General features: G+C 41.5%; 2 protein-coding genes across 2 annotated transcripts in view; one reads left to right on the top strand and one right to left on the bottom strand.

Moving 5' to 3' along the window:
* Positions 1-26,997, bottom strand: part of palld (palladin, cytoskeletal associated protein) — a 457,154-nt gene that overhangs the window by 345,543 nt on the left and 84,614 nt on the right. The window lies entirely within an intron of this gene.
* sh3rf1 (SH3 domain containing ring finger 1) overlaps positions 1-26,997 on the top strand; it is a 45,838-nt gene that overhangs the window by 15,162 nt on the left and 3,679 nt on the right. The window contains exons 2-10 of the mRNA XM_072438206.1: positions 10,142-10,417; positions 11,283-11,378; positions 12,921-13,217; positions 15,842-15,952; positions 19,556-19,680; positions 22,713-22,883; positions 23,420-23,703; positions 24,086-24,393; positions 25,678-26,000. Of these exons, the coding sequence (XP_072294307.1) occupies positions 10,142-10,417; positions 11,283-11,378; positions 12,921-13,217; positions 15,842-15,952; positions 19,556-19,680; positions 22,713-22,883; positions 23,420-23,703; positions 24,086-24,393; positions 25,678-26,000 (1,991 nt within the window). The remainder of the gene's footprint in view (positions 1-10,141; positions 10,418-11,282; positions 11,379-12,920; positions 13,218-15,841; positions 15,953-19,555; positions 19,681-22,712; positions 22,884-23,419; positions 23,704-24,085; positions 24,394-25,677; positions 26,001-26,997) is intronic.

The following is a 26,997-nucleotide window of genomic DNA, read 5'->3' as shown; positions in this document are numbered from 1 at the left end:
CACTATCGATATTTTTATTTATTAAAAAAAAAATTAAAAACTGTGGCCCGTAGGCTTTAAACGAGGTGGAATAGTTCTTTTGATCTGCTGTTTGTGCTGCTCCTCTCGGCCGAGGTGAGAAGGAGCTGTGGACCTGATCAGAAACTGACCTGTGCAGAAGATGCTGCTGCAGCATGTTCAGACCATTCCAATTGTTTGGCAAGAAACATGCAATACTTTACTGGATTTCTGTTCCTTATATTTCTATTTGGATCAGTTGGTTCAGCTCCCTCACCGGGAAGGCCCAGCAGAGGATGTACTTCCCGCAGCAGCTGAGGAAAGCCAATCTGACAGCAGAGATGATGGTGCAGTTCTACACGGCCATTATTGAGTTCATCCTCACCTCCTCCATCACTGTGAGGTACGCTGGAGCCACAGCCAGGGACAAACAGAGACTACAGCGCATTGTGCGCTCTGCTGAGAAGGTGACCGGCCGCAAACTCCCATCTCTGCAGGACCTGTACGTTTCCAGGGCTCTGGGACGTGCAGGTCGGATTACAGCCGACCCTTCTCACCCTGGACACGGACTATTTGAGCCGCTTCCCTCAGACAGGAGGCCACTCCCCTCAGGCAGGAGGCCACTCCCCTCAGGCAGGAGGCCACTCCCTTCAGGCAGGAGGCCACTCCCCTCAGGCAGGAGGCTACGGTCCATCCGGACCGGAACCTCCCGTCATAAGAACTGTTTCTTTCCCTCTGCCGTTGGACTCATGAACACTGCCTCAGCACTTTGCACTCACTGCACTGTTCACTTTATATTTTAACTTTATATTTTACATTTTATTCTACTATGTACATATCATGCTATTTTTGTATAAAGTGTTCAATGTTTGTTGTCAGTGTTGCACCGAATCCTATGTTTGTGAATTTTTGTTCATCGACAAATAACAATAAACCCTTTTCTGATTCTGATTCTGGTTGGATGTATGAAGTTATTAGAGCATAATGGATTTATAAATAAGTGCTTTGTGGATAAACATGAAATTTCATACGTTTTCTTATCCAGAGTAAAATAATCACCCATTTGGCACATTTTTAAGACCCTTTTTTCAAAAATGTATTGGGATACGTATCGTAATGAGGGAATTGTATCGGAATATACATGTATCGGGATACATATCGTATCGTGTCCCCTGTATCGGGATACATATCGTATTGTGTCCCCTTTATCGGGATACGTATCACATCGCGTCCCCTGTATCGGGATATGTATCGTATCGCCCCCTGTTTCGGGATACGTATCGTGTCCCCTGTATCGGGATACGTATCGTATCGTGTCCCCTGTATCGAGATACGTATCGTATCGTGTCCCCTGTATCGGGATACGTATCGTATCGTGTCCCTTGTATCGGGATACGTATCGTATCGTGTCCCCTGTATCGGGATACGTATCGTATCGTGTCCCTTGTATCGGGATACGTATCGGGATACGTATCGGGATACGTATCGGGATACGTATCGGGATACGTATCGGGATACGTATCGGGATACGTATCGTGTCCCCTGTATCGGGATACGTATCGTGTCCCCTGTATCGGGATACGTATCGTGTCCCCTGTATCGGGATACGTATCGTGTCCCCTGTATCGGGATACGTATCGTGTCCCCTGTATCGGGATACGTATCGTGTCCCCTGTATCGGGATACGTATCGTATCCCCTGTATCGGGATACGTATCGTATCGTGTCCCCTGTATCGGGATACGTATCGTATCGTGTCCCCTGTATCGGGATACGTATCGTATCGTGTCCCCTGTATCGGGATACGTATCGTATCGTGTCCCCTGTATCGGGATACGTATCGTATCGTGTCACTTGTATCGGGATACGTATCGTGTCGTGTCCCCTGTATCGGGATACGTATCGTGTCGTGTCCCCTGTATCGGGATACGTATCGTGTCGTGGCCCCTGTATCGGGATGCGTATCGTGTCGTGGCCCCTGTATCGGGATGCGTATCGTATCGTGTCCCCTGTATCGGGATACACATCGTGTCGTGGCCCCTGTATCGGGATACGTATCGTATTGTGAGGGTCTATACCCTGTGAAACATGCATGTAGCCATGTGTTGATACTCACTGTTATCAGCTCGATAAGAGGCCAGACTTCTGTGCTCCAGTTCAGTTTTGTACGCTCACTGAGAGAAGTCCTGTTAAATAATTGTGTCTGGACATAAGGGAAAAGCATCTACAGCTGCTCCTTTGTCTTTTTTCCAAATGTAAACAACATTAGTTAATGGAAGCTGACATGAGAACTCTGAGTGCACGTCGAACAGGAGGAGAGACACCGGGCTCTGAAAACTTCCTGTCCCTCTCACATGTTCAGGCTCCATCTGGCGTCCAGACTGCTGCCTCCAGACTCTGGGTTGGCCCTCATTTGCTGTGGTGAACGAAACAAACAAGTGCAGCGTTTATCAGGATGGCGACGCTTGGAGCAGGGGGCAAAGGGAAATCTTAGCAAAATACAACTGGAGTTTCCTAAAGCTGCCTGGTGTTCATTTAAGACCACCAAACACTTGTACTCATGAGGGAATGTTCAGACTACTTTTCTTCCTCTGTAGTCGGTGTATTTGAATCGTGAAATAAACAGATTTTCATGATAATCGTCACTGTCAAATAGGGCTGTATTCAGTCAAAGTATTTATTATAAGTTTATTTATTTTTTAATCTTATTTAGTTAATATTTTTTTCATTCAGACCTTATTAGTATTACTTTGCTTTATATTTTGCTATTGTTGTTTCTTGTTGTTTCTTATCACCCAAGAAAGTTCACTGACAATGGCAATAAAAACATTTCTGATTAACATAAACTTTTGACATGTAATTCCAAAAATGTCACATTTCTATTTCCTGACTTTGATTTGAAATCACCTATTTTAAAATAGTATTGTTTACCTACTGTCCAATAGGCCTGGGTATTGCCTAGTAACTCACGATACAATACGAATCCCGATACATGGAACATGAATACGATATGCGTCCTGATTTATGGATATCCCTTAAACACTACGTTAAATGTTTACTAAAATTATGTTTTGATTAAGTAGAAAAGAAAAATGCATTCGAATTTCATGTTGACGGAGTCTTCAATATCAGAAGACAACTGTCCTATGATCAGTCACATTTTCAGCTCCTCAGACTCCGCCTTAATGCAGCGGTCTGTAGCTTCAGAAGTTAAGACCTCAGCAATTTCTAATGACTTTGTTGTGGAAAAGTATCACGATACGCATCTCTGTATTGATACATGTTTTGCCAAGAAGTCCATCACGATATATCACGATATCGATACATTGAGCACAGCCCAAACTGTTATTATTACAATGATTTAACCATCTGTATTTCAATCCAAAATATCAAAACAAATAGTATGTGCCAAGTTCTTCCATTCTTTCCTCTACCAAAGATCTGTTTCTTTTTACGTATACATTCACTCGGTTTGGTTGTGTGTTTTTCACAGACTGCTGAGGCAAACTTTGAGTACATTTGAGCTTAACTTTATAAAGCCTTTATTCTCTTACTCCCTTTGGACACCAGCAAATCCTTGTATCCACCTTTTGTCTTCAGACCCATAAATAGCAACAAAAAGTGTTTCTGTGCAGTTTCTACAGTAACTGTAGAAAAGACGTCTCTTTTGTTTGTGTCCCAGAGGCTGATGACGGCCCCAGATGAGTGACAGCCTTATTCAGCTGTCAATGAGTCAAGAAAACACTCTACTCACTTGGTTTGATTTAGTCCTAATGGAAATATGATCCCAGCTGTCACTTCCGTAATATTAAGTGTGAAATTGGAATATTTTATAGTTAGTGATGTCAGGGGAAAAGCTGACGTTGGCTTTTATGTGGGAAAAAATTATGATTCAGTATCAACATTTCAGTTATAGTCAGTTTGACACAAAGCAATGCCTGGTTCAACGACAAAACTGCATTTATGTGGGGTATATCACACACTGCATAACCTTGAAGCAACCGATCATTTAAACAGACAAAAAAGGGGTTAAGTATATGGACTATATGGATATTGAGAATCCGATTAAAAAATTTGCCATTTCACTTTTTTCTGTGCATGTTTTGTGTTTTTATTTAGGGGATGTAGTGTTGCACAATATATCGCAAAAATATCAATATCCCATTAATCAAAATATAATGCAATCACACAAAGATTTTTTACTACGAAAACAACAGATTTTATTCATGATTTTCCTTATTCAGTAAGTTGACTGTTTTGAAGTCTAAAAGTATAAAAATATAGACGCAATATTATCCTAATCGCAGTAATCAACAGTCATATCTTACATTGCAATAATGTCCAATATTGTGGAGCCCTGCTTTGTACGCTTATTTTCCACCCATCGAGTAACACTTTTAAAAAATGTTTTACAATACACCCGAGTTCCATTTGTTTATTAACTCTAATCTTCTGTAAAATGTTTTATTGCTGCCATAACACGCACACAATCTCACAAAATGTACCTCTTGGCATTAGCATGTGCTTTTTCCCCTTCCCATTTCACTCTCACAGACAAACCCGTCCTTACAAACGCTGTGAGAATGCCTTCTGTACAGTGCCATAAAACACCCATTAGAAACCATTCAACAGTAATGGACTCAAGCTGTCCCCGCCGCTCTGGTTTTACCCCGTTGTACCCTAGCATCATTTGGGGAGCACCTTGGTCTTGCCCAGCCTCCATCTGTCCCACAGCAGATGCAGTGTAAAGTCTGACACGTCCCCAGTGTGGAAGCGCGTGTGGACAAGGGGAGACCACGCTGTCTCTGGCACCAATCTGGCCCGGCTTGTTCCCCCACCCCCCACAGTTCTCCTGTAGTTCTCCATATGGGGCGAGATTCATGTCTGGCACTAGGACATTGGGGCTTTTTGTCTAACACGCCACCTCCAGACTGCTGATGGGGCAAAAGTTAACTAGAACCTTAATTTATTATTCTTTTCTGTGGTTACATGTGCAAGGAGAAACATTCTAGCCAGTTTTTTTTTTTTAAGCTCTCCTAATTGGACAATGTGTGCTGCATGTTTTTATGATTTGATCTGAGGATAGGGTAGTACTGTGGTACGTGAAAGTATTCTTGTGGTACGCAGACTCTTAAGTTTTACTGTTAACTTAAAGGGGCTGTACCTGAGTTTTACCGATTTTCAAACATTGAAACATTTACATTATATCTGCACTGGGGCAAAACAAGTTTTACTTTATTACATGAACTAGTTCTGTTTTTCGTGTTTCAAAAAAATCCGATGCAGCCCCTTTAATTTGGAGTCAATTTTATCCACATTTCCCTCCTCCATTTTGTTCAGAACCTCTATAGCAATGGTATAGTCCTTTAGATATAAGTCTGATGGTACTTGGAAGGTTAAATATTCTTAGATGGTTTGAGAACTACTGGTCATTTACAATAAGAAACCAAAACTTACTTTCTTACTTTAGATTCAATTGTGATTTTATTATTGGCTCAACCGATATTTTGGTTGTGTTACTGTTGCTTTTTTGCTTTTCAAGAATCAACCTTTATTTACAAAAGCAGACTTTACCAACATTTTTTAAAAGGTGGGAAAGCGACGTGATCTTTGAACATAACCAAAGCACAACATGTGGTCATAAATGTCTTAATAGAGCTGAAGTTTTTGACTACAGTCTTAACTTCTACATAGCAATAATGATAGTTGTGGATTTGGCAGTCTAGTTTCACTAGTGTATACAAGTTTCAATCTGAAGCATCCTTTAGCGCATTAGTGTCCTTATGTGGTTGTTGTCCCTTCCTTCACCTTCATTAGACCTGCTTTGCTGCCTGTCCTGTTAGCGGGAGTTGGTGTCTGGCGGCGCTGCTGAATGCTCTGTAATTCAGTTCTAATCTGAGCCGGTGAAGACAGCCCCGGCAGCCAAATCCCTTTAAGCACACCGCTCTCAATGCATTAACTACAATACAGGAGAGAAAACACACACCAGCTGAGCCTCTGCACCCACACATGAGGCTTATCAGCATCCAAGCAAAATACACTGCCTGGACAAAAAAAAGTCACCACCCGGATTTAACCAAGCAAAGAGGTAAGGGGTTAACTGCTGTTGGTCAGGTCAAAGTTCACCATTGTCATGTGCCTAATGAAAGAGGTCAGCCTGGATATACTGAATGATCTGGTAGAAAGAGTGGTTTAGGAGCATGAGAGATCATCTTCCCACACCAGAGTCAGTCGTTTAACCCCTTGGAGAATCGTTGTAATGCGCTAAGTTGCATTTGGTTTCACAGTTTGGCTTATATTAAAACACTAACAATTAAAACACAAACTTCCTACTGTGCAAAATGTTAATTAGTTTAGTGTTGTTAATGTGTCGACGAGGCAATGATACAGTCAGGACAAAAGCTAGCATTGTGTGCGATGCAGGTGGCCAGACTAATTGCCTTTCTCTTCATTAGCTTTTGTATCAAATTAAGTGTTTCCCATGCACAGTTTGCACACTCAGTGGGATCTACAATGAAAGGGAGAAGTGAATAGCTTTGAATAATGTAGGTTTAGTACAGTTTAAGAACAAGCAAGACTTTGTGGCAGTGCCAAGTTTGTATGAAGAGGGCATAACCAAACTATGTAAAACAAAATATGCTAAATACTGCACATTTTATTTTCTCCATGGCAACTCCATTATAGACAGCAGTGTCAAACTATGACCTATATCTCATTACATGCTGCAGCAGCCCAGTAGAAGCTTATGTAATGTTGTAATTTCTGACCTAAATTTAACCTTTGAAGGACTTGATCATAAAACATTTATCCAAACCATGTCCCAGCATCAGAGTGCAAGTCGATTTGATCACATTTCATGCAGTTAGTATCTTCTGCCATTAAGAGGTAACTAAACTGCTGCTACACTTCACTGTGATTGGTTAAATCACTCGCTTGGACAGAGGCTGACCAATAGTAGTCTGTAGGGAAATGTAACGCTGCGTTAACTTAAACAACACAGGATCACAATATGACAAGCTCATTAAAAGAGAATATCGCCTAAGGATCAGATCACAATTAGATTTTTTTTAACATCAGTGTTGTTATAATTCAATTTGCTGAGATTTATTTTGCACTACACATTTTGATGTGCACCACTGCCAACACATTCAAGTGCTATTACATAACACTTTGACTTTAGACATTGTACATTGTATCCCACCAATAATAACACATTGAGCGACCGTACAAGCAGCCACTTCCATTTTGCACACTGCGAGGAGGACGAGCGTTTTATATTCACCATGTAATCAGATTCTATTGATGCTGTGAACTCGAGGTGTCACTGGTAAATGATTCTGCATTCATTAGCTTGAGCCGCGCTCCGCTCACTTCCCCCACGATGGCCTGAAAGAGGGACCCCGCTCCACTGCAGTGCTGGGGGCCACCACTCACCCTTCTCCCTCACAAGTTTTTGGCTGTGGAAGAACAGACAGATTGGCTCAGTGCAATAGTATGTTGGCTCCACAGCCAATCCTCTGCCAGTATAAAGCTTGTCATGTGGAGCAGACTTTGTCACGATATAAAACGTTTGTTTTACGACATTGAACGACTATTTGTATTTAGGTGTATTTTTTGGACTATAGATGGAAGTAAAGACTAGATTTTGCTTCCTAAATTGTAAATTATTAGTTCTTATCGATTAACCAAATAATCTTGACATCCATAGACTTTATTGGAAGAACTGTGACCGTGAATTAATTGTTTAAGTTCTGGAATTACAAAAGACAACATAAAATGTAATAAAAATCAATAAAAGGAGAAGAGAAGCTAATTTTTTGTGATGTTGCCCAGCCGTACATCATTTTTTTGCATATCAAGTTCATTAATAGATTTAGTTTCTTCTTATTTTGGCTTTGATCGTGTCTCTCTTGGTTTTCAATCCTGATTTGGTTCTGCTTTGGTCCGAGATCACCAAGTTATTTCAGTCCTAATTAGAACTCTTTTTGTGTCAGTCACAGCTTAGTTGAGATTTAGTCTAATTTCTTGTATTTAAGTTAGTACTTGAAGCCACACATTAGAGAGGTGGGTCTTGGTGTGAAAGTCTGAAAATGTCCGCTCGAGGCTGTGTGCAAAGGGCTCATGTCAGCCTGGCTCAGCATCACTGCTTTTCTTCTCTCGCTCTTTAAACGCTTCATTAGATTTTAACAGGACTGCACCGACTGCTCTAAAGTCTGTGTTAGTCCCTTTCTCCCTTTCCCTTCCTCGCCTCCTCCACGTCACCTTTGTCTCCGTGGATATAGGCTTCAAGTTCACTTCCTCCTCATGTCAAACTAAAAATAAACTAGATAGGCTTTTTTAGACTGTATGTGTGGAAAGTGCAAGCCATAAGTCTCCAATTCTTTTTGTTCTGCTTTCACGTTAAAGGCCCTGGACCCAATTATTAGCTTCACCCACTTTATCTCACAGTAATACTACCGTATCTAACTTTCTGGAGGTGGAAAGTCACCTTAGAAGGCTACAACTGTACTTCAGAACATTCTCCATGGAGATGTACAACTTGTATGCCCTACTATGAATTATAATAGCTACAGAAACATTTCCATGGAAACAAGCAGGCTGCTTTCTTAGCACGCTGCAAGCTTTTCCTGAACTACACGAAATAAAAGCCAGGTACAGGGCATTTCAGTTGTAGTTGTGGAGAGTGGAAACCCATCAGACTTGGTTGAAGTGTGTTGGTGGCGATTGAGTGAAAAGGAGAAGACATATGACACCAGCTGATGTCATGAGGTGGTACTAGCCTCCTTCTTCTGCTACTCCCTTCTTACTGATTCCAAGTAAACGCCAAGTTATTTTCAACCTCTCCACAATCCTGACAAAAAGAAGAGAAAATAACCAAGTGATATCCGGGTCCTAAATGTGATCCATCCGGGCGTTGTCCCTGTGATGTGAGTGTGACTGCAGCAGTGCCTTCGTCAGGTGCTGGTGCTTGTGATTCCGCTCACGCTGAGGATGTCTCTGGGTCTGCTTTGGACCTGAGCCTTCTTCATAGACACTCTTCCTGAATGGACAACATTGATGCTTGTCTATCCTGCGACTCCCCCTACCCATACTCCCTCTTTCCCCAGGATTGTCACTGCACTGAATGAGTCTTTCAGGGGTCCGGACTCCAATAAAAGAGCAGAGCCGCGGGGCCAGTGAAGGCGTTAGTCGGCTAGTCACAGTCAGCGCAGCTCATCAGTCCTCAACTGTCAACACAGAACCACACATCTTTGAACGATTGCGGCAGAAATAAAAAGGCTCCGAAACTCTCGCTAATGGCACAGAGGCTTAATTGTGTGCACTTGTTTTTTGAAGTGTCAGGACATCAAGTGATTTATTGTGTGCTCGATTAGGCAGTGACGGGACTGCTAATGCGGCTAATCCTCTCTTCTGTGAGGCCGCGATTGAGCTTCATGACATCAAGAAAACATGTTGCATGTGTAACACTATTGCCAATGCCTCTGGAGAGTTTGTGCCTGTAGTTGAAAACTTCATTATTGTCATGATTTATTTTTAGAACAACAACAAAACACGGAACCAGGACTAAAGAGAACACAAGAGAAGTTGAGAATGAAATGAGAAAATACGGGAGTGATATCCAAAGAAAAGAAGGCTTGAAGCTCATTAAATCCAAAATGAAAGTCACATTTTGTCCGTTCTCTGACAAATTTGTCTATTTTGAGATTCAGAGGTGACGTGTTTCCATTTCCATTCCGTCCGTTTTGCCCAGAGCGGGGGTTTAATATGAGATTTATGTTGTTAATGTAATATATGGATGATAGTTTTAGTTTTTTTACTTATGGGCTTATTTTTGTGTCCATTGAAAGGAGCAAAAGTTCCATAAAACGTTGCAATAACAAATGTCTTTTATATTTGCATCCTCAAAGCCACTGCCCCAGTACTTTTCTAAACGACACTGTCTCATTCTCAACTTTTAACAATTCCCTATTTTCCCTTGTCATCCCAAACGTGATAAAAGCTCATGTTTTCCAAAGTTGGCCCTCTTTCGACTTTGTCTCGCTGCTGCTCAGTTTGCGGTTACAGCATCGAGAGACTGTTTTGACAAGTGTCTTCATTTCCATTCCACATTTTACTCACTTTCTCTTCACTTTTGTGTTTCGCAGGGTGTACCTCAGCTCCCTTGCGCTAAAGCGCTTTACAACTACGATGGCAAGGAACCGGGGGACCTCAAGTTCAGCAAAGGCGACATCGTCATTCTGCGGCGCCAGGTGGACGAGAATTGGTTCCACGGTGAAATGGGAGGAGTCCACGGATTCTTCCCCACCAACTTTGTCCAGGTCATCAAGCCGCTGCCGCAACCGCCTCCTCAATGCAAAGCTCTGTACGATTTTGAGCTCAAAGACAAAGAGGCGGATAAAGATTGTCTGCCATTTTCTAAGGTACACACCACCCCTTGCGTTATTGAAGTACTGCTTAACAATACGTGCGACTTTGATATTCCTTGACGACTTAATTGACATATGACATGTAGATGCAAAATATCAGCACCGGAATTGCATCTGCTCAAAATGACTAAACTGTAGAGTCAAAATACAAGACAACCCTCTAAATCTCAGCAGCTCAAAATGATCAAAAATAAATTCTTATCTTTGAAATGAATGAAATGAAACACTGCACTAGCCCAGCTCCTCGGTCTCTGCCACGTGTCGACTCAGTAAAATAAAATTACCTCTTATTAAAGTCAAACAGACATTCATTTTCTGAAGTTTTATTGTGAAAATGTCAGGGTTGGGAGCTCAAACGCCTCAAGAAAGTGTTTAGATTTGGCCCAGTGTTGATAAATGTCTATAATTAGCTTTGATAGAGGGACCGCCAGACTGTGGTAGAAGAACTGTGAGCTTTTAGAGCACCTCACAGTCTTGGGTCTGGACTTAAATGCCACGTTACAAGTTTAAGATAAGACGTATAGCTAATACTCATGTGTCAGGAAGCCATAATTGTCACGCACCAAATAAGGCTAGTTTTGAATCTCTTGAACCAATAAACCACAAACACTCTAATGTTTATCTCGTCTTCTCCGTATAATCATTTAGTTACATAGATATAGATGAACTACTAAATAATCCCTCCTTTTGGCGATGCAGAGAAACATAAATGGAGGACATACAAGAACAGCTGTAAACATTTATTTCTTGTAAATCCGCGTCTACAGGGCTCAGAGCTTGTTGCTTCTCATCACATTATTGAGATAAGCAGTGATTACGAGTCTTTCCTGTCTAAAGTCTGCGTATGTCTGAATTCCAGGACGATATCCTGACGGTGATCCGCAGAGTGGATGAAAACTGGGCAGAGGGAATGCTGGGAGATAAAATTGGAATTTTCCCCATCTCATACGTCGAGGTAAGACTTTGCTTCTCTGCTATGTGTTCAATATTTCATAAAGGCACTAAACATGTCTTTGAAGATTTATGCATTGACAGTCCCTCCCCCTCGAGCCACATACAGCCTCTTTTAAAGCAGTAGGATTATACAGCTCAGTGTAGATTCTGTCTTTTCATATTATTCCACTGCTTTATTGTCCTGGACTCTGAACCCACTACTGAATATATAAATAATGTACTGTAAAAAAATGTATATCCTCTAACATTTCCCAAGCATCTTTGTTCCACTCCTCACATCCTCCAAAGATCTCGGCCTCTTGTGCTGTACATAACACTCATTTGAACATGTTTTATGCTTAATGCCCTTCCAGACCCAGCCTTTTTTACAGCTTCTTATCTTTACCGACATTGCTGACGGCTGGGTCTTCATTTCAGATTCAACCAGCACAAGTTTGGCCATGTGTTTACTCAAATTGTGATGTTCACCCAGTTCTAAACTCAATTAATTCAACATAACTCAGTTGATTACAGAAAGGCAATGTCGTATTATTTATGGCAACAATGTCTGAATTATTATTAGATTATTATTATTATTTTGTTAATGGGACCGTTTTAAACAGAATGCCTTAAATCCACTTACAAGCTTTCACTAAACCAGAGAAGAGCTTAGTTTTGTCACTGCCGCCGACGTCTTTGTTGCTTCTTGACTCGGCGAGACACTAATCTTCTAGTGCCGTTAAATGTGCTCCTCTGCGTAAAGAGCTTATGCCTTCTCACCTTGTACTCGCGCCTAATCCTGCCTGGTGTGTGTAGACCTGCGCTGGTTTCTCCAGGATCCAAAGCAGAGGTTCAGTGCTTTTATGTGTTAAGTTTAGGGAGCGGCCCAGGGCAGTGTGAGAGAGAGAAGGGGGAGAAGGGGGGAGAAAAGGGAAGAACAGAGAAAGAGAAGGAGGCAGTAGAAGAGAGAGGAGCACCCTGTGATTAGCCTCAACCTTTGAGTGCAGCGTCTTTGATTTTCACCTCGCAGTCACACATTACAGCATCTAAAAGGGTCACAGAAGCGGCAGCGTCACCTTTGATCTGAAACAGCAGTGAACTGAGACTTATCATGTGGAATCTTCATGTTTTTATAGAGTTTGTGCCCCCTGTTTGAACAGTGTTTGGCGATTATCTGATATTTCTGCTTCCCCTTAATGCTTTATTTTAATAATTAATACAAAGATAGTTCTTCTGTTTCTCACATGGGAGACGGTGTTAACCATCTCGTACAGATAAATGTTGAGTTACTGGTATGTAATGTCAGAAGGACATGCAGTAAAAAGTTGAACCCCTGAAAAGCAAAGACCAGTAGCTTTAAGGATGTTGTACTGTCTGATACTAGTTTCCAACCCCAAAAATATTTTAAACTAATTGTTGTGTCTATTCATGCACAATAAATAAAGATATTCAAAGGTCAATGCATCATGGACAAATATCAGCAGCTGTATGTTGAGAGTAAGTGGTTTACACTTACTCAGCTGATTGAACTGCCCTCTTTGTGCCCCTGACCTTCTCTCCTCAGTTCAACTCAGCGGCGCGGCAGCTGATCGAACTGGACAAACCGGACTCCAGCGGGGACTCTGGAGAGGGCGCCTCATCCGGGCCCCAGACCAATGGGGCCCCACGAGACAAGAAGAACAGCAAGAAGCGACATTCTTTCACGTCTCTGACCATGTCCCACAAGCCCATGCTGGCCCCGCCCCCCCAGAGGCACTCCATGGAGATCAGTGGGCCGGTCCTCATCAGCTCCAGTAACCCCACGGCGGCCGCCCGGATCGGGGAGATGTCCGGTGGGCTCTCGTGCAGTGCCCCGTCACAGGTAACGCCCAACAGCAGGGAAGGGTTAGGGAACGCTCAATTCAGACTAGAGGCCTTTTAATCAGATTAGCAGGTTTTTGTTCTGTTTATTTGGTTTAAGAGCTGAACTACTGAATCCACATCTTGGCCCAAACTAATGCCACTGTGAACTTGGCTGTGTTTTTCTAGCATCAAGTGTTTTGTAGCATTATGCCCTGTTTATGTTAATGAGCTATAAGTATCAATAAGACTCAAAGCATGATAAGAAATCCTAAAACTTAACAAAAGAGCACATGAGCACACTGTGAGCTCCGGCATTTATTCTTAAAGGTCCTCGTTGAATGAAGTATGAGTTTATAAGTATCGGTCCTCATGTTGAAATGTTTTACAGTAATAGTTTACTTTTCTGAGCTGTATTTTAGGCTGTAGTTGTAATACATTAATTGAGTTGCCATCAGAACCACTGTATGAACTAGATGTTTAAACTTTCCTGAACAGTCAAACATGCCTATTTCTGTGTATCTATTTGTGCAACATTTGCTTGTTAGACATGAAAGTATTCAGGATTTTAAAAGGCTTGCTCTTTATTTAAATTTTACTAGGCATGTTGTGGCTTTAGCTCATTGAACTGGTTAAAAGGACTTGAAACCACATGACTCACTTTGCTGCTCAGTGGCGTGTAATTGCATAACTCAAAGAAACAACCAATACATGACCAAGACGCACAAATATTGTCGCTTTAACGTTAATTCTTTTATAGGTTTATTATGAAATAATTCTCAGCAGTATCAAATTTCCCTCCTGCGACAGTGAACAGTACGTTTGAAGACAAGCCTGCGTGACTCCACTCGTCCGCAAAAGCGACTGCAGCTTAGCCCTCCAGCTCTCCGCACAGCACCCCAGAATTACAGTAACTCGCAGCTGCTTTACAGCCACTGCAGATCGGCTCTGAACAGGTTTTAATAGGCAGACGCTCAGACACTGGAAGGTCAACTATGTAACCAACGTACCTCCATCTGATCCTTTCGCTTTGATTTTATTTGGTCAATCTGGGGTCAGACTGTTGAGTTAGTTTATGCATTAAGCAGTGACATAAGTATGCTATAATAATTCCCATCTTTTTATGAAGAGAAGCATAAAATTATGGAGCATGGCGACTTAACAGAGCATTTGAATAGCACTGTGAACTTTTTAAAGGTCACAAGTTCCCGGTGGAAGCGGTTACAGAACAAAACTATTTACATCTGCTGACCTTAAACCGTTTATCAGCTCTTCTGGCATAAGAGCTGATAAACATCTCCTCTTCTTGCATAAGGTATAATCATATTAAATGTCCTCAGACACTGGTCTTTCCCACTAATGACCATCCATGTACTCACAGAATTAAAGGAGGTTGCATTGACACCTGTAAGTGATCCCTTAGTTGGCCGCCTTTTCTTTGATATGGATCTTATTGTGCTTAATAAAACATTGTAGAATGACTTTGGTCTCTCCCTGCTTCATCTCTGCTCCTCTCCGCAGACAAACAACAAAGGTAAACCCTGGTTGCCTCAGGGCTCTGCTGCCTGTCTTGGAAAACAGAGCCACTCCCAACTCCACAACCTTGCATAGTATAGTATTTATTGTATATAAAGGAGGAATAGTGAATTTTGTAGGGCAGAGGTTTTTAAAATGGCATCTTAAAAACGTTAATTTGTTCACTTAATTGCATTCAAAGCATCCTAAATATTCCCTGCATTGAGTTCATGTGCACTTTTCACAAGAATTTTGCCAGCACGGTAACGCTAACAACAACTAGCATGTTTACAGTGCACTTCCTGCTTCTTTGAGAATTAAACGCTTTATATTTAGATACAGATTCACCCCTAATCTATTTTTACAATATATCTGTACAGGGGCAAATCAGGTTTTACTTGACTAAAATGTGGGTATTTTGCTATAAAATAGACCTCAAAATTGACTTAACTTAAAACACATATATTCTCTTATACACTGTTGGAGTTGTACATAACACTCAATTATAAAAGCTTGTTTGTCGTATTAGGGCGTCTCATCATTATACGTTCGGTAGTGAATGTGACAGCATTATTTATTTTATAAGTTACCTTTATCTTACCTCTAGCATTGAAAAGCACTGATAATTATGACTAAAACACAGTTCACTGTTAGTTTTCCTTTTGGTACGTGCAGCCGTCACAACTCATTGCAGCGATGGTACTCGTAGCTTCCCTTTCAAAGGCGGCCGGCGTGGAGCCGTCATGGATGGACAAAAACCATGGGCTTCAGGGACGTATTGAGTGTCCAACGTTAAGGCCTTGTTTCCAGGACACCATTGTGACTCGCCTGATCAATGCGAGACCAGGGCTTCCTCTCTTACCCAATAAAACATCCTGCTCGACAGTCACTTGATGCTTGCGTCCAATCAAATCAGGTCACTAAGGAAAGGTTATTGGCAAGTTCTTTGTGTTTTGTGATTACAATTTGAATGTATCAAGGGCGGTACATTTTTAAATAAGTACACATTTTCTCTTCTGAGGGTAAATCTTATGCACGAGATGAAACTTCTATTGAAATTCCTATTGTCGAAATCAATCGATTCCAAACAAGGTACAGAAGGTGAGTGAATTTTCTCGATTGTGTTCTCAGGTTCACATTTGCACATCTGGCCTCATCGTGACCCCACCCCCAAGCAGTCCTGTCACCACGGCAACGGTCTTTACATTCCCCTCTGAGACGAGCTACACATCGATCCCAGTGGTATGTTGGGCCCTGTAATGGCTTTAAGAACATTCTTATTCACGATTATAGCAGGAAACGGGAACCTGCACGACTGTAAATGATTGTCATGGATGAAAATGGAAAATTAACCCATCTATCTTTTAAAAATGTAATGTTGTGACGTGATGTTAATAGTTTAAACCCGTTCTTTAGACCTGCTTTGTCTAATCGTTTACCTGGTTTGATTATGACAGCCTCACAACTAAGTCTTACATTATAACATAAACATAAAAGACGCAGAGTGTATGCTCTTTAATTATTGAAACAAATAATGGATTTAATGGCTGCATGCTGTAAACCACTATCCCAAGGAATAAGGGGTAAGTGCTGCCCGTAGTAAAATAAAAAGCCTCTTCAACTTCACAGACGCCTAGACAGTTTTGATCACATAGAGAAATAAGCTGTACCACGAGGCTGCAGGAAACTGGAAGACAGTTTTAGTCTGTATAAAAGGACAAATGGTAATCATATTGAAAATGACACATTTTATTGATCCACAAAAGGTTAATTACTTAAGCCATTGAAGTGAATAAGGTAAAAGCAAATTAGGTTCCCAAAAATACCAAATGTCATGCGTCTCAAAAGCCATTTGCAGCCAATCATGTTAAGTTAGAGTATCTTCATTTCAAAGGTCTTTCAATAGGACCATGCAGGGGGTTGAGTAGTGATGAATGCAAGTACAATTAAAGGAACAAATCCATAATATTGAAGCAGACAACTCCCTATTCTTATTGCATTGTTATATACACTTTAATCACAGCAAAGTTTAATTCTGTCTTCGCCAAACCAAAATAGCTATTTCCCTTCACATTTCCTTGCCCTGACTTTACTTAATAAAAACCCGCAGCTAAAAATGTGGAGAAAATCCCTCTGGCCGGGCTCCCTCACTTCCTCTCGTCTGCGTGCGTGTGGAGTCTCTGAATGACTGAGGAATGTGTTCACAAAAGGTTGCGCTCTCGCTTCACTTGGGAACCCTACATGATGTTTTCGTACATATGATTTCTCTGGCCCGCAGGCAGCCTAATTATCTCAGCCCGAGCGCCAGCACTGAACCGAAACACGCATGGACAACACATACATGCGCACATTCGCCCGCAGACATGCACTCATAACACTCAGGGCTGTCTCTCCTCCCCCAGTGTGTCATGGAAGCTATTACTTGTCCTCTTCAAACTTGGAGCTCGGGCTTGTCTTGCACTTTGCTAGTTTTGGAATATTCCTTACACACGTAGTCCTTAGTAGTCATGACACACTCCTGGTTTAGTCTCGGTTTAGTCCGGATTTAGCCCAGTTTTTTTCCCCCATGTCGTCAAAATCTACTGACTAATCCCACAGATTGAAATGTAAAAAAGCACCTGACGTTCAGTTCAGGAAAATGTCTTCTTAATACAGTTTATTGACAAAGCAGCTATAGACAAGATATTGAATTGTCTATACATTTTAACAAACATTTAGTTGGATACCATAAATTAGAAAATGTTGTATTGTCGCAACAATTGTATTCAATCAAACAATGTTGGATGAGAACATGTTTCTCTGTCATGGTTCAACAGTTTGACATTAAGTTAATTCAGAAACTTGTTCTTCACTCCTCGATCAAATTCATGTACAGGCCCTTTAAGACCGCACTTTGTCCTGGTTTAGACCTGGTTTAGACTTGATTTAGACTTTAGACGCTACCGTCACACGTCCAGACATAACACAACAAAATGGGGAATAAAGCCAGAAATAAACCAGGACTAGGTTTACATCGCGGTTAAACAGGAACCAAACCAAGTAAATGCCAAATGTATCCAGCACCTGGTTCAATCTTCGTTTACTCTGGATTTAGTCTTGGTTCAGTTTTAACATGGACTGTGTTGAGATCTGGGTGTTTCAGTCCTGATTTATATCAACATTAGCTGGAAATAAGCAAATGGTTAACTGTCTGAAAGCCTCCTGTCCTTTAACTTCCAGAAAAAAAGAGAAACCTTGAGGAGAACCAGAGTGAAGGAGAATCCACTTCTCTGGACGGACGGGCTGTAGATGGTCCAGGACCAAGGAGGTCACGATATCACATTTATGTCACGATTACTGTGAGAAAAAACATCACCATTTAAAGATTATTCATGGCCTATGGATCAAACTAAGAATACATTATTTTGCTTCTATAATGGGCACGCTTGTTATATGTTGGTACTTCCGATTATATTGTGACCTGAATAATCACGATTATGGATTCACTGAATCATCTTGACATCCCAAATCGGACTTCAGATCAAGTTCTGTTCTGTTCTATTCTTTGATTTAGGCTTGTGGAAAGTCCTTGGTCCTGGTTTAGTCTCCAGTTACACCATTTGTGTCCTTTCATATGGCACATGACATGTAGAGTTAAATATTATGTCAGCCTGGAAAGGTCCCGCTCTTTAGCTGCTGTCCTCTTAAAACCACAGAGTGTTTTTCTTGTGCTTCATGCTAGCTTAGACCGACTACAAGCTAATCCCTTTGCTTGAAAACAAAAGCAATGGTATGAAAATGTCCCTCTGGCCAAAAAATACACACGTCTCCTTTGTCATCGCGCCCGTTCAACTGCGGATAACGAGCGACTCGAGATAAATCTGCCGTGATCTGTTTTAAGTGACGTGTTTTTTGCTTCATATGGTTCCAATTAAATTTTCAGAAAGGGCTTAAACATCTCGCTCTGTGGTTTCCTAGCAGCAAACAAACACTAAGGGATTCTCAGTGTCGAGGGGAAGACGGGGACAAGTTGATGGCGTCTGCCAAGCCACGACTTTGTGTGCAGACTGGAGAGACAAGCCCAGATAACAGATGAGCCTCTTTCTTTTCCCGGCTTTTGTTGCTGTAAACAAACTGGTTTCCCCACTTACACGGCACCGCAGTGTTTTGGAAGGGTCCAGTTTCTTCTTTTTGTCTGGAAATATGAAGATTAATTAGCGTGAGAATTTAAAGCTCCACTAACACTCTTCACACCATACCAGCATCATCCTTCTTTTGAATATACATAAAAAGGTTTAAGACCCAAGACTAATGGTTTTAGTTCATGTTAGTTCATATTTTATTGAAATATTTATGTTGTATTTATTATATATATTTATATTTTAATATTTATGTTGAATATTTGTGTTTTGCCAATGGTAACACACACTGTGCCATCCCTGTTTGAGTTGAATTGATGATTATATATCTCGGTGTAATCTCTCATTCGTCCAGGCGTGTTCCATAGTAGAAAAAGCTTCAGTTGTAGTCATCTGGACTCAGTTAGAAAAAATAGACGTTTCGACTCTCATCCAAGAGTCTTTGTCAATAAAAGAATTTAGGTCGAGAACTCCGATATTTAGTTCTCGACCTAAATTCTGTTATTGACAATGACTCTTGGATGAGAGTCGAAACATCTATTTTTTCTAACTGAGTCCAGATGACTACAACTGAAGCTACTACTTATATATATATACTATGATTATATATTGTTATAAAAACATAACTTGTCATCCATTAACCCGACTGAAAAGTGGCTGCCTGGTCCAAGGAAAATGTTGACTAAATGCAGATAATTTAATTTTCCCATATTGTCATTTTTCCCAGGATGCTCTGCCACCCCCGCCCCCTCCGCCCCCACAGTTGTCTGCTGGAGCTGCCTTCCCATTGGCCACTGGACAGAGGCCCTCCCCCAGCAGCAGCGACCAGAGCGGGAGACAAAGACCTACAGTGTGAGCTATAAAAACACCCAAATATGTGCTCTTCCTAAATATATGAGCAGTGAAGTGTCAGCGCAGCGTGGCATCAGTGAAAGTTTGATAATTATTATAGGAAAAAAAGTGTTAGAGTGGTAGAGTCTAATTTTATCACTGTTTATTGTGACATATGATATATTCAGAGCCCAAATTGCAACCAGTTTATAGTTGCTTATAACAGTTTTACATTTTTAGATTTACTGGCACAAATGTAATATTGCTGTACTTATTTATGGCCAAATGAGTTGAACTGACTCTTATGGCGTATCACAAACAATAGAAATGATAACCTTGGTTCTAGTTACCTGACAACATAAGTAATGTGTGGGGTTTTCAGCACATTCAACATAAAAGTGTTGCTTTCTGTCCCAAGATCCATTGATGAGGTTGATGTTAGTGACTTTAAATTGATTCCAAGTATATTTAATTTCATTCATTAATTTTTAATATATTACAGTAATTAAGTTGTGACCAATATTAGATTAACAGATTAATTAAAGATGTATGCTTTTTCTGCGCTTTTAAACTTCATTGTGATTAAATCCACCTGTCACTCACTCAGAGCAGGAGGAGTGGGACATAGACATAGAGCTACTTTCAAGTTCTAAAAACTGAATCCTTCTGAGTCATTAAAAGGTGGCGTGTCATCGAAAACAGACAATTTACACTTTTCTGACAGTTTGTGTTTATTTATCTTTTTTTAAATGTTTATCATTTATTTATACAGGGAAATTCCAATGTGGAACCCTGTTAATATAACAACAAATACATAAAAACACTCTTACAAAAACACTATGAGCTAAAATCATATAAAACAAGCGCACCAACACTGCAGATAGTCCTTGACCAGTGCTTTAAAATCATTAAAAGGAAAAAAATAATTGAATTTAAATTGTCTCCACAGAAAGGAGCAAAGTTGTTGAAGGCTTTTTTGAAGTATTGACTGTGAAATAAACATGTCCTCAGATCTCAATGGAATCAACACTGGATCTGATGTTCAGTTGACTTATTCAGGCAAAATCCCAATGAGAGCGTTATAAACAAACTAAAAGCTGTGCAATTAGAGTAAAACTGACAGTGGTGAGTTCTGTTTCCTTCTAATGACCCTTAGAGCTGAACGATAAGAACACGTTTTTAAGACTGTTGCTGTAGAATTCACATATGTAATATCACCACAATCTAGAAATGAGAGTTTTTTTTACATTTTCTACTAATAACAGGAATACACCTTTTATTTCTGAAGAAGAATGACAATCTGTCTTTATTTGTCTTGTACAACCAAGAAACTGAGCTCCCAAAACCAAATTCCAAAACCAAATAAAGGTGTCATATGGTGTTATTGTTTGTCCAATCATAACTATTGTGTAATTTATATGGACATTTGCCCTTGTTTACATTATGGTTGCTAGGTAACAGTTCTATTTTTAACAGGGTTGCTCCTGTCCAACCAGGAAGTATAATTATGAACTTAATAAAAAGGGCAAAAATAGGCAAAAATCTGAAAAACATTGTGTTCACTACATCTTATTGAAAAGCTTAATTCAGCCTGTCGTACAGACTTAAACCACTGAATCACAAATTATCCACATTTGCAGATCATGATTTAAATTGATAATATTGATGCATCTTCTTTGTTTTATTGCACAACTGAGCACAGTAGATATTCTCTCCTCGGTCCGTGTTTGGCCCTTTGCTCCTCTGTTTCACGAGTCTGGTCCCTGTAAACTTGAGCACAGGTGAAGGGGTCTCTTTCCCTCCCGGGGCCCCTCGCTGCTCCTCGCTCTCACCTTTGACTCTCGACCCCTTTAGCCTCATTACTGGCCCGGGACGCCACACACCTGATGGGAATTAGATCCAGTCCTGCCTTTGCCCCGCCTCCCGCTGTGGGTTGTGTTAGCGTGACAGCTCCTCAGAGGCATTCATGACACAGTGCGGTTACACCACGCCTCAGGAATCTGAATGGTTGAAGAGTGGTCCATTTTAACTGCACATCTGACGAGCACTAAATTATTCAACATGTTTTAGATCAAGTTTGATGGAGTAGTCAGTAGAACATCAGGGCATCGCTCCAGTTAGAACAAGACATTTATATTCTTTTCCCCCTCAATTCAATGCTTATAATTGGCATATAAATAATGCTCTTAAGTCTCTACAGAGCATCAAACACTAGACACACGCTAACAAGTATTTCAGTTGACGAGTTGAAATATGGTGTATTCTAGATATTGATAGAGATAAGATGAGATAAACGTGTAGTATTGAGGAACATCTGTTTGAATTGTTTATCATTTTTTGACTTTTAGATTGAATAATAAGGTCTTTTCATATGTGTTGTAAAGTCTGTATAGTCCAAATAATGAGTACAATGATCAAACTATGACGACAATTATTTTATTCACGATTAGTCCGTCTGTCGTTGCAGTAAAAGCTCTGAACTGCTGTGCTTAATATCATGACATTTTTATACTTCACGACTTTTTCCCCCTCAAACATAAACACAGTGGATGACATAACATGCCGTTGGTCTTGTCCTCCCGGTCTTCGCTGTAGACATGACCCCAGTTTGTTCCTCTTCTCCCGGGGTCAGGGGCCACAGACTCTGGGGCCTCACGCGGATCAGGCAGATGTACAGCCCCGGCAGATCAAACGGAGTCGTGCACAGAAAGAGAAAGCCCTGTGAAAATGTGGAGCCATTTTTTTGTTGTTGCTCTTTGAGAAGAAGTAACTGGATTTATTTGGATTTTGTCTAAATCGCGTTACATCAGTAGAATATTCTGCCTGCGAGACAAGAGGAGTTTCCTTATCAAAGCTAAGCCCTCTGCTATGCTTACATAAGGGATGGTTTCACTGGGACGACACTCAATATGGCTCATCTTTTGTTACGTTTCTTTCAAATTACTTTCATTCTTTATACTTGCATTTTGTTGTCTGATTGAGAAACTGGAGCAGATCATCTGGTACTTTCTCCTTCCTGGTGTCATCCTGTACTTGTCCTGTTCTTGTTTTAGATACGTGGCCATGTTCCCGTACACGCCTCGTAAAGAGGACGAGCTGGAGCTGAGGAAGGGGGAGATGTTCCTGGTTTTGGAGCGCTGTCAGGACGGCTGGTTCAAAGGGACCTCAATGCACACGGGGAAGATCGGAGTCTTCCCCGGAAACTACATGAGCCCCGTCAGCAGGTGGGACAGCTATTGTACTGTGTCAACCCGGCTGTTATGGGTCAAATGTACCTGTTCTGTTTAATCCTACATGGATTCTGTCAGGTCATGTGTGTTGGAGTGGATATGTATTCATAAAGAATTCAGTGAAGACACAAACTAAACTAACAACTCAGGACTGGACACAAATTATGATAAAATTACCTTCAGACTCAGTTTAAAAAGCACAGACTTTGGACAATTTATGCCAGTTTTGTTTTAAAAAATGATAATTAAATCATCACTCTGCAAGGTGTCATAGTTTCTTAATCTTAAATCAGATTTGTTAATGAAACACCATCACTTTATTTGACACTAAGGTAAAATGAATGACTGATTTTGGCTTTTATTTAATTAGTTTGTTTGAATGTTTTAACACAAAATAGTATTAAAGGGATATTTTTTTAGATCAATTGTTAGATTAATTCAAATATATTTTACTTGTTTGTCAGGTTCAATCTTATAGATGTGTGCTTTTGCCTTTACTGACCTCTCATCTGTCACATTGTGTCCCACAGAACGGGGTCGGGGAGCACCCAGCCCAAAGTGCCCCTGGCTCTGTGCACTCAGGCTGGCAGAGGAGTCACCATCGTCAGCCCCGCCCCGGCTCCTCTGGGCGCCATCGTCACCGGTCCAGACTTCACCAAACCCCTGGTCGTGTGTACCAGCTCAGCCCCCTCCGTCCCCCAGCCCGTCCTCATCGTCTCCTCGTCCCAGACCGCCACGGGACAGCAGCCCAAACTCCCCATGCACGTCACCTCGCAGATGACTGTGAACCAGGCGCGCAACGCTGTCCGCACAGGTATGAACCACGGACAGACAGAAGGATTAAAGAATGTATGGTAGAAGTGTATGTACTGTAGGCACACAAATACTGAACATAAAGTACATTTTAAGAAGAACCCAGGAAGATTAATGCGCGAGCAGCTAATAAAAAGTCCATACTACTTCTAATTTTTATAATTATAACAACAACTACTACTACAACAACTTTTATCTAGTCTGAGGTCAAACATATTTAAGTTTCATTTATATGTTTTAAGAGATATATCGTTTTTTTTTTTACATTCATTCAAAGCACATACAGTATTCATAAAAACGTCAGTTACTTTCCCCCTGTGCACATTTGAAACATGTATTAAAGTATGAAGTATTTGTGTTTACATCTTTTGTTCCGTTTCCAGCCGCTGCTCACAGTCAGGACCGGCCCACCGCCGCCGTGCCCCCGATCCAGGCCGGGGCGTCTGTAGCGTACCTCCCTCACCTGGCCATGTGTGCCCCGCCCTCCTCTGCCCCCTCCTCTCTGGGCTGCTCTCGGGTCGGTGTCGCTATGGGCTGTGCCGCTGCCTCTCTCACCCCTCCCAATGTCAGCGCCGCGTCACTGGACGGGGACGCACTGAGACCTATCCCGGTCCTCACCGCCCCCTCTGCTGCTCCCAACTCCGCCCCCAACAACGCCGCCCTGGCCTGCCGACTGGACAAGGACGGCAAGGTGGGGCAATGGAACGGGCAAATGCTCCACGTCAGTGTTGGCTGTAAAGCTGTATTCTGACTGCGTTCCTTGGGTCAAGTGTAAAATGATATAAACAAACATCATCACGCCACAGGTCAGGTCAGGTCACTTCAGGTCAGAAAGAACAAGACGTTTGTGGATTAGTCCAAACAATTAAAGGGCAAAAGTGCTGAGAGTGAGGGGATTTTCACTGTAGCAGAAATGGGTGAATGAAAGGAAAAATATTGACACTGTGTTATATAAAGCTAATTTCAAGTAATACGAGGAATGTAGGAATGCATCAGGGTTTTTTGGTTTGTTTGTTTTTAATTCTTGTAAAATGTTAACAGAAGAAAACAAAACCTTGGATACTTCAAGATAATCATTGTACTAAGATTAGACGTAACAAGCATCAAACATCAACTTGACTTTTACCTTCTGTTTGTTGCTGTAGAAAATGATTTGCTTCTCTTTACTCCCTTTACTCCCTTTAACTCCCTTTACTCCCTTTAACTCCCTTTACTCCCTTAACTCCCTTTACTCCCTTTAACTCCCTTTACTCCCTTTAACTCCCTTTAACTCCCTTTACTCCCTTTAACTCCCTTTAACTCCCTTTAACTTCCTTTACTCCCTTTAACTCCCTTTACTCCCTTTAACTCCCTTTACTCCCTTTAACTCCCTTTAACTCCCTTTAACTCCCTTTAACTTCCTTTAACTTCCTTTACTCCCTTTAACTCCCTTTACTCCCTTTAACTCCCTTTAACTCCCTTTACTCCCTTTAACTCCCTTTAACTCCCTTTAACTTCCTTTAACTCCCTTTAACTTCCTTTACTCCCTTTAACTCCCTTTAACTCCCTTTAACTTCCTTTAACTTCCTTTACTCCCTTTCAAACCAAAACCTTGAAGGGGACAATCAACTTTAATGAGCTTTTACCCTGTGTTCACCCACCCCCTAGCCCCGCCTACATCTCTGTACTTAGTTGACAGAGTGACACATGAAGAGTTCTAAAATATCCTGTAGCCCAAAACTAAAAACATGTAAAGGATCTGATGCTTGTTACAGTGGAGTGTCACTATGAAGAGGTTTGAACAGGAAGTCCTTTGACCAGTTTCTATTATCAAGCCATTTCAGATCAATATTCTGGATTACCATTAACAAAATGTAAAATGATGATCTACTTATATTTCTACTCAGTTCAATACCTTTGGAGGGAAAAGCCTAATGTCGCCTCTAAACTCTCTATCAACCCGTCTCTTTAATAATGCTTTGTCTTTGTCTGTCAGAGGGAAAAGAAGAGTCTACTGAAGCTGCTGTCTAATAAGAAGAAGTCTCGGCCCTCCCCGCCCTCGTCGCCCACGCTGGAGGCGGAGCAGGCGGCTGTGGGAGACCTGCTCCAGGGCGCGGTGGGTCCAGACACTGCCCCTGTCCCGAGCGGAGCCATCGAGCCTGAACCTGCTGCTGCCTCGTCCTCCTCCTCTGTCCCAGAAGTGTCCTACAGGAAGCCCACCCCTCTGGAGGTGTGTGCCCCCATCGCGCCCCCGCCCCGACAGCCCTGCTCCTCTCTGTCATCTCAGCAGCACGACGCCCGGCCCATCATCTGTGAGAGGTGGGTTCTCTTTCACTCAAATATCTTTGACCTCTTTCATTATTGGAGATTCATTCTACATTTACTCTACAGAGGATAAGTTATGACGTTATATATAAATAAGTTATGAGTGATCTCACTGTGATGGTAAATCCCCTGGAGGGGCTTTAAATCAAATCAAATCAAATCAATTTATTTTTGTAAGGCCCAGAATCACAACAACAGTTGCCTCTGAGGGCCACAGGGAGAAATGAATCAACAATGTCTGTGATGGCGATGGAGTCAGACAATGTCTGTGGTGGCGAGGGACGATGTCCCAGGGTCCTCTGTCCTTAGACTCTCCTTCTCGGCCAGGAAAAACTACAAAAAAAACCTCTTTGGGAAAAAAGCGTAGAAACCTGGAGGAGTTCCAGTGAAGGAGAGATCCGACTCTCACAGACGGACAGACGGACACGAGGAGACTGGAGCTGGACCCACTCTTCAGGCAGATGAGGGACCGTCGGGGGCGAGTTGGACCCACTCCTCAGGCAGATGAGGGACCGTCCACACAGGGCAGGGACCACTTTAAACTCTAAATATGGTACACGGGCAAAAAGGTTTGTGAAATGAAGGTTAAAGTCACATGAGAACACATAAGTTACATTTATCCTGTGAATTTAGGGACCAAATGTAGCTCTCATCCATTTTTGATTATGGATTTATTCCACCATTATGAAGGACAGAATTCTAAACAGAGTGGAAACTTATAAGATAAGATAAGATATTCCTTTATTGTCCCACATGGGGAAATTTCATTGGTGCAACGCAGGCAGATACAGAGGTAGATACAGAAGAACAGATCACTTATAGGAAGTCAGAAAAACACTTTCAGTAGAAGATCTCCTATAAATAAATAAAAACTCCCATAGACAAATAAATACATAAATACCATTGCATGTGATCACGACAGTAATTGCACATGAATATGTGTCACGACAGCACATGAATTGCACATGAATTTCACAGTAATTGCACATGA

Source organism: Eucyclogobius newberryi, unplaced genomic scaffold (assembly GCF_026437365.1).
Source record: "Eucyclogobius newberryi isolate DKJ021-1_F unplaced genomic scaffold, fEucNew1.0.hap1 SCAF_9, whole genome shotgun sequence".
In the NCBI taxonomy this organism is placed as follows: domain Eukaryota; kingdom Metazoa; phylum Chordata; class Actinopteri; order Gobiiformes; family Gobiidae; genus Eucyclogobius; species Eucyclogobius newberryi.
The sequence above is the reverse complement of the archived record's forward strand: the minus strand, read 5'-3'. Positions and strand labels throughout refer to the sequence as shown.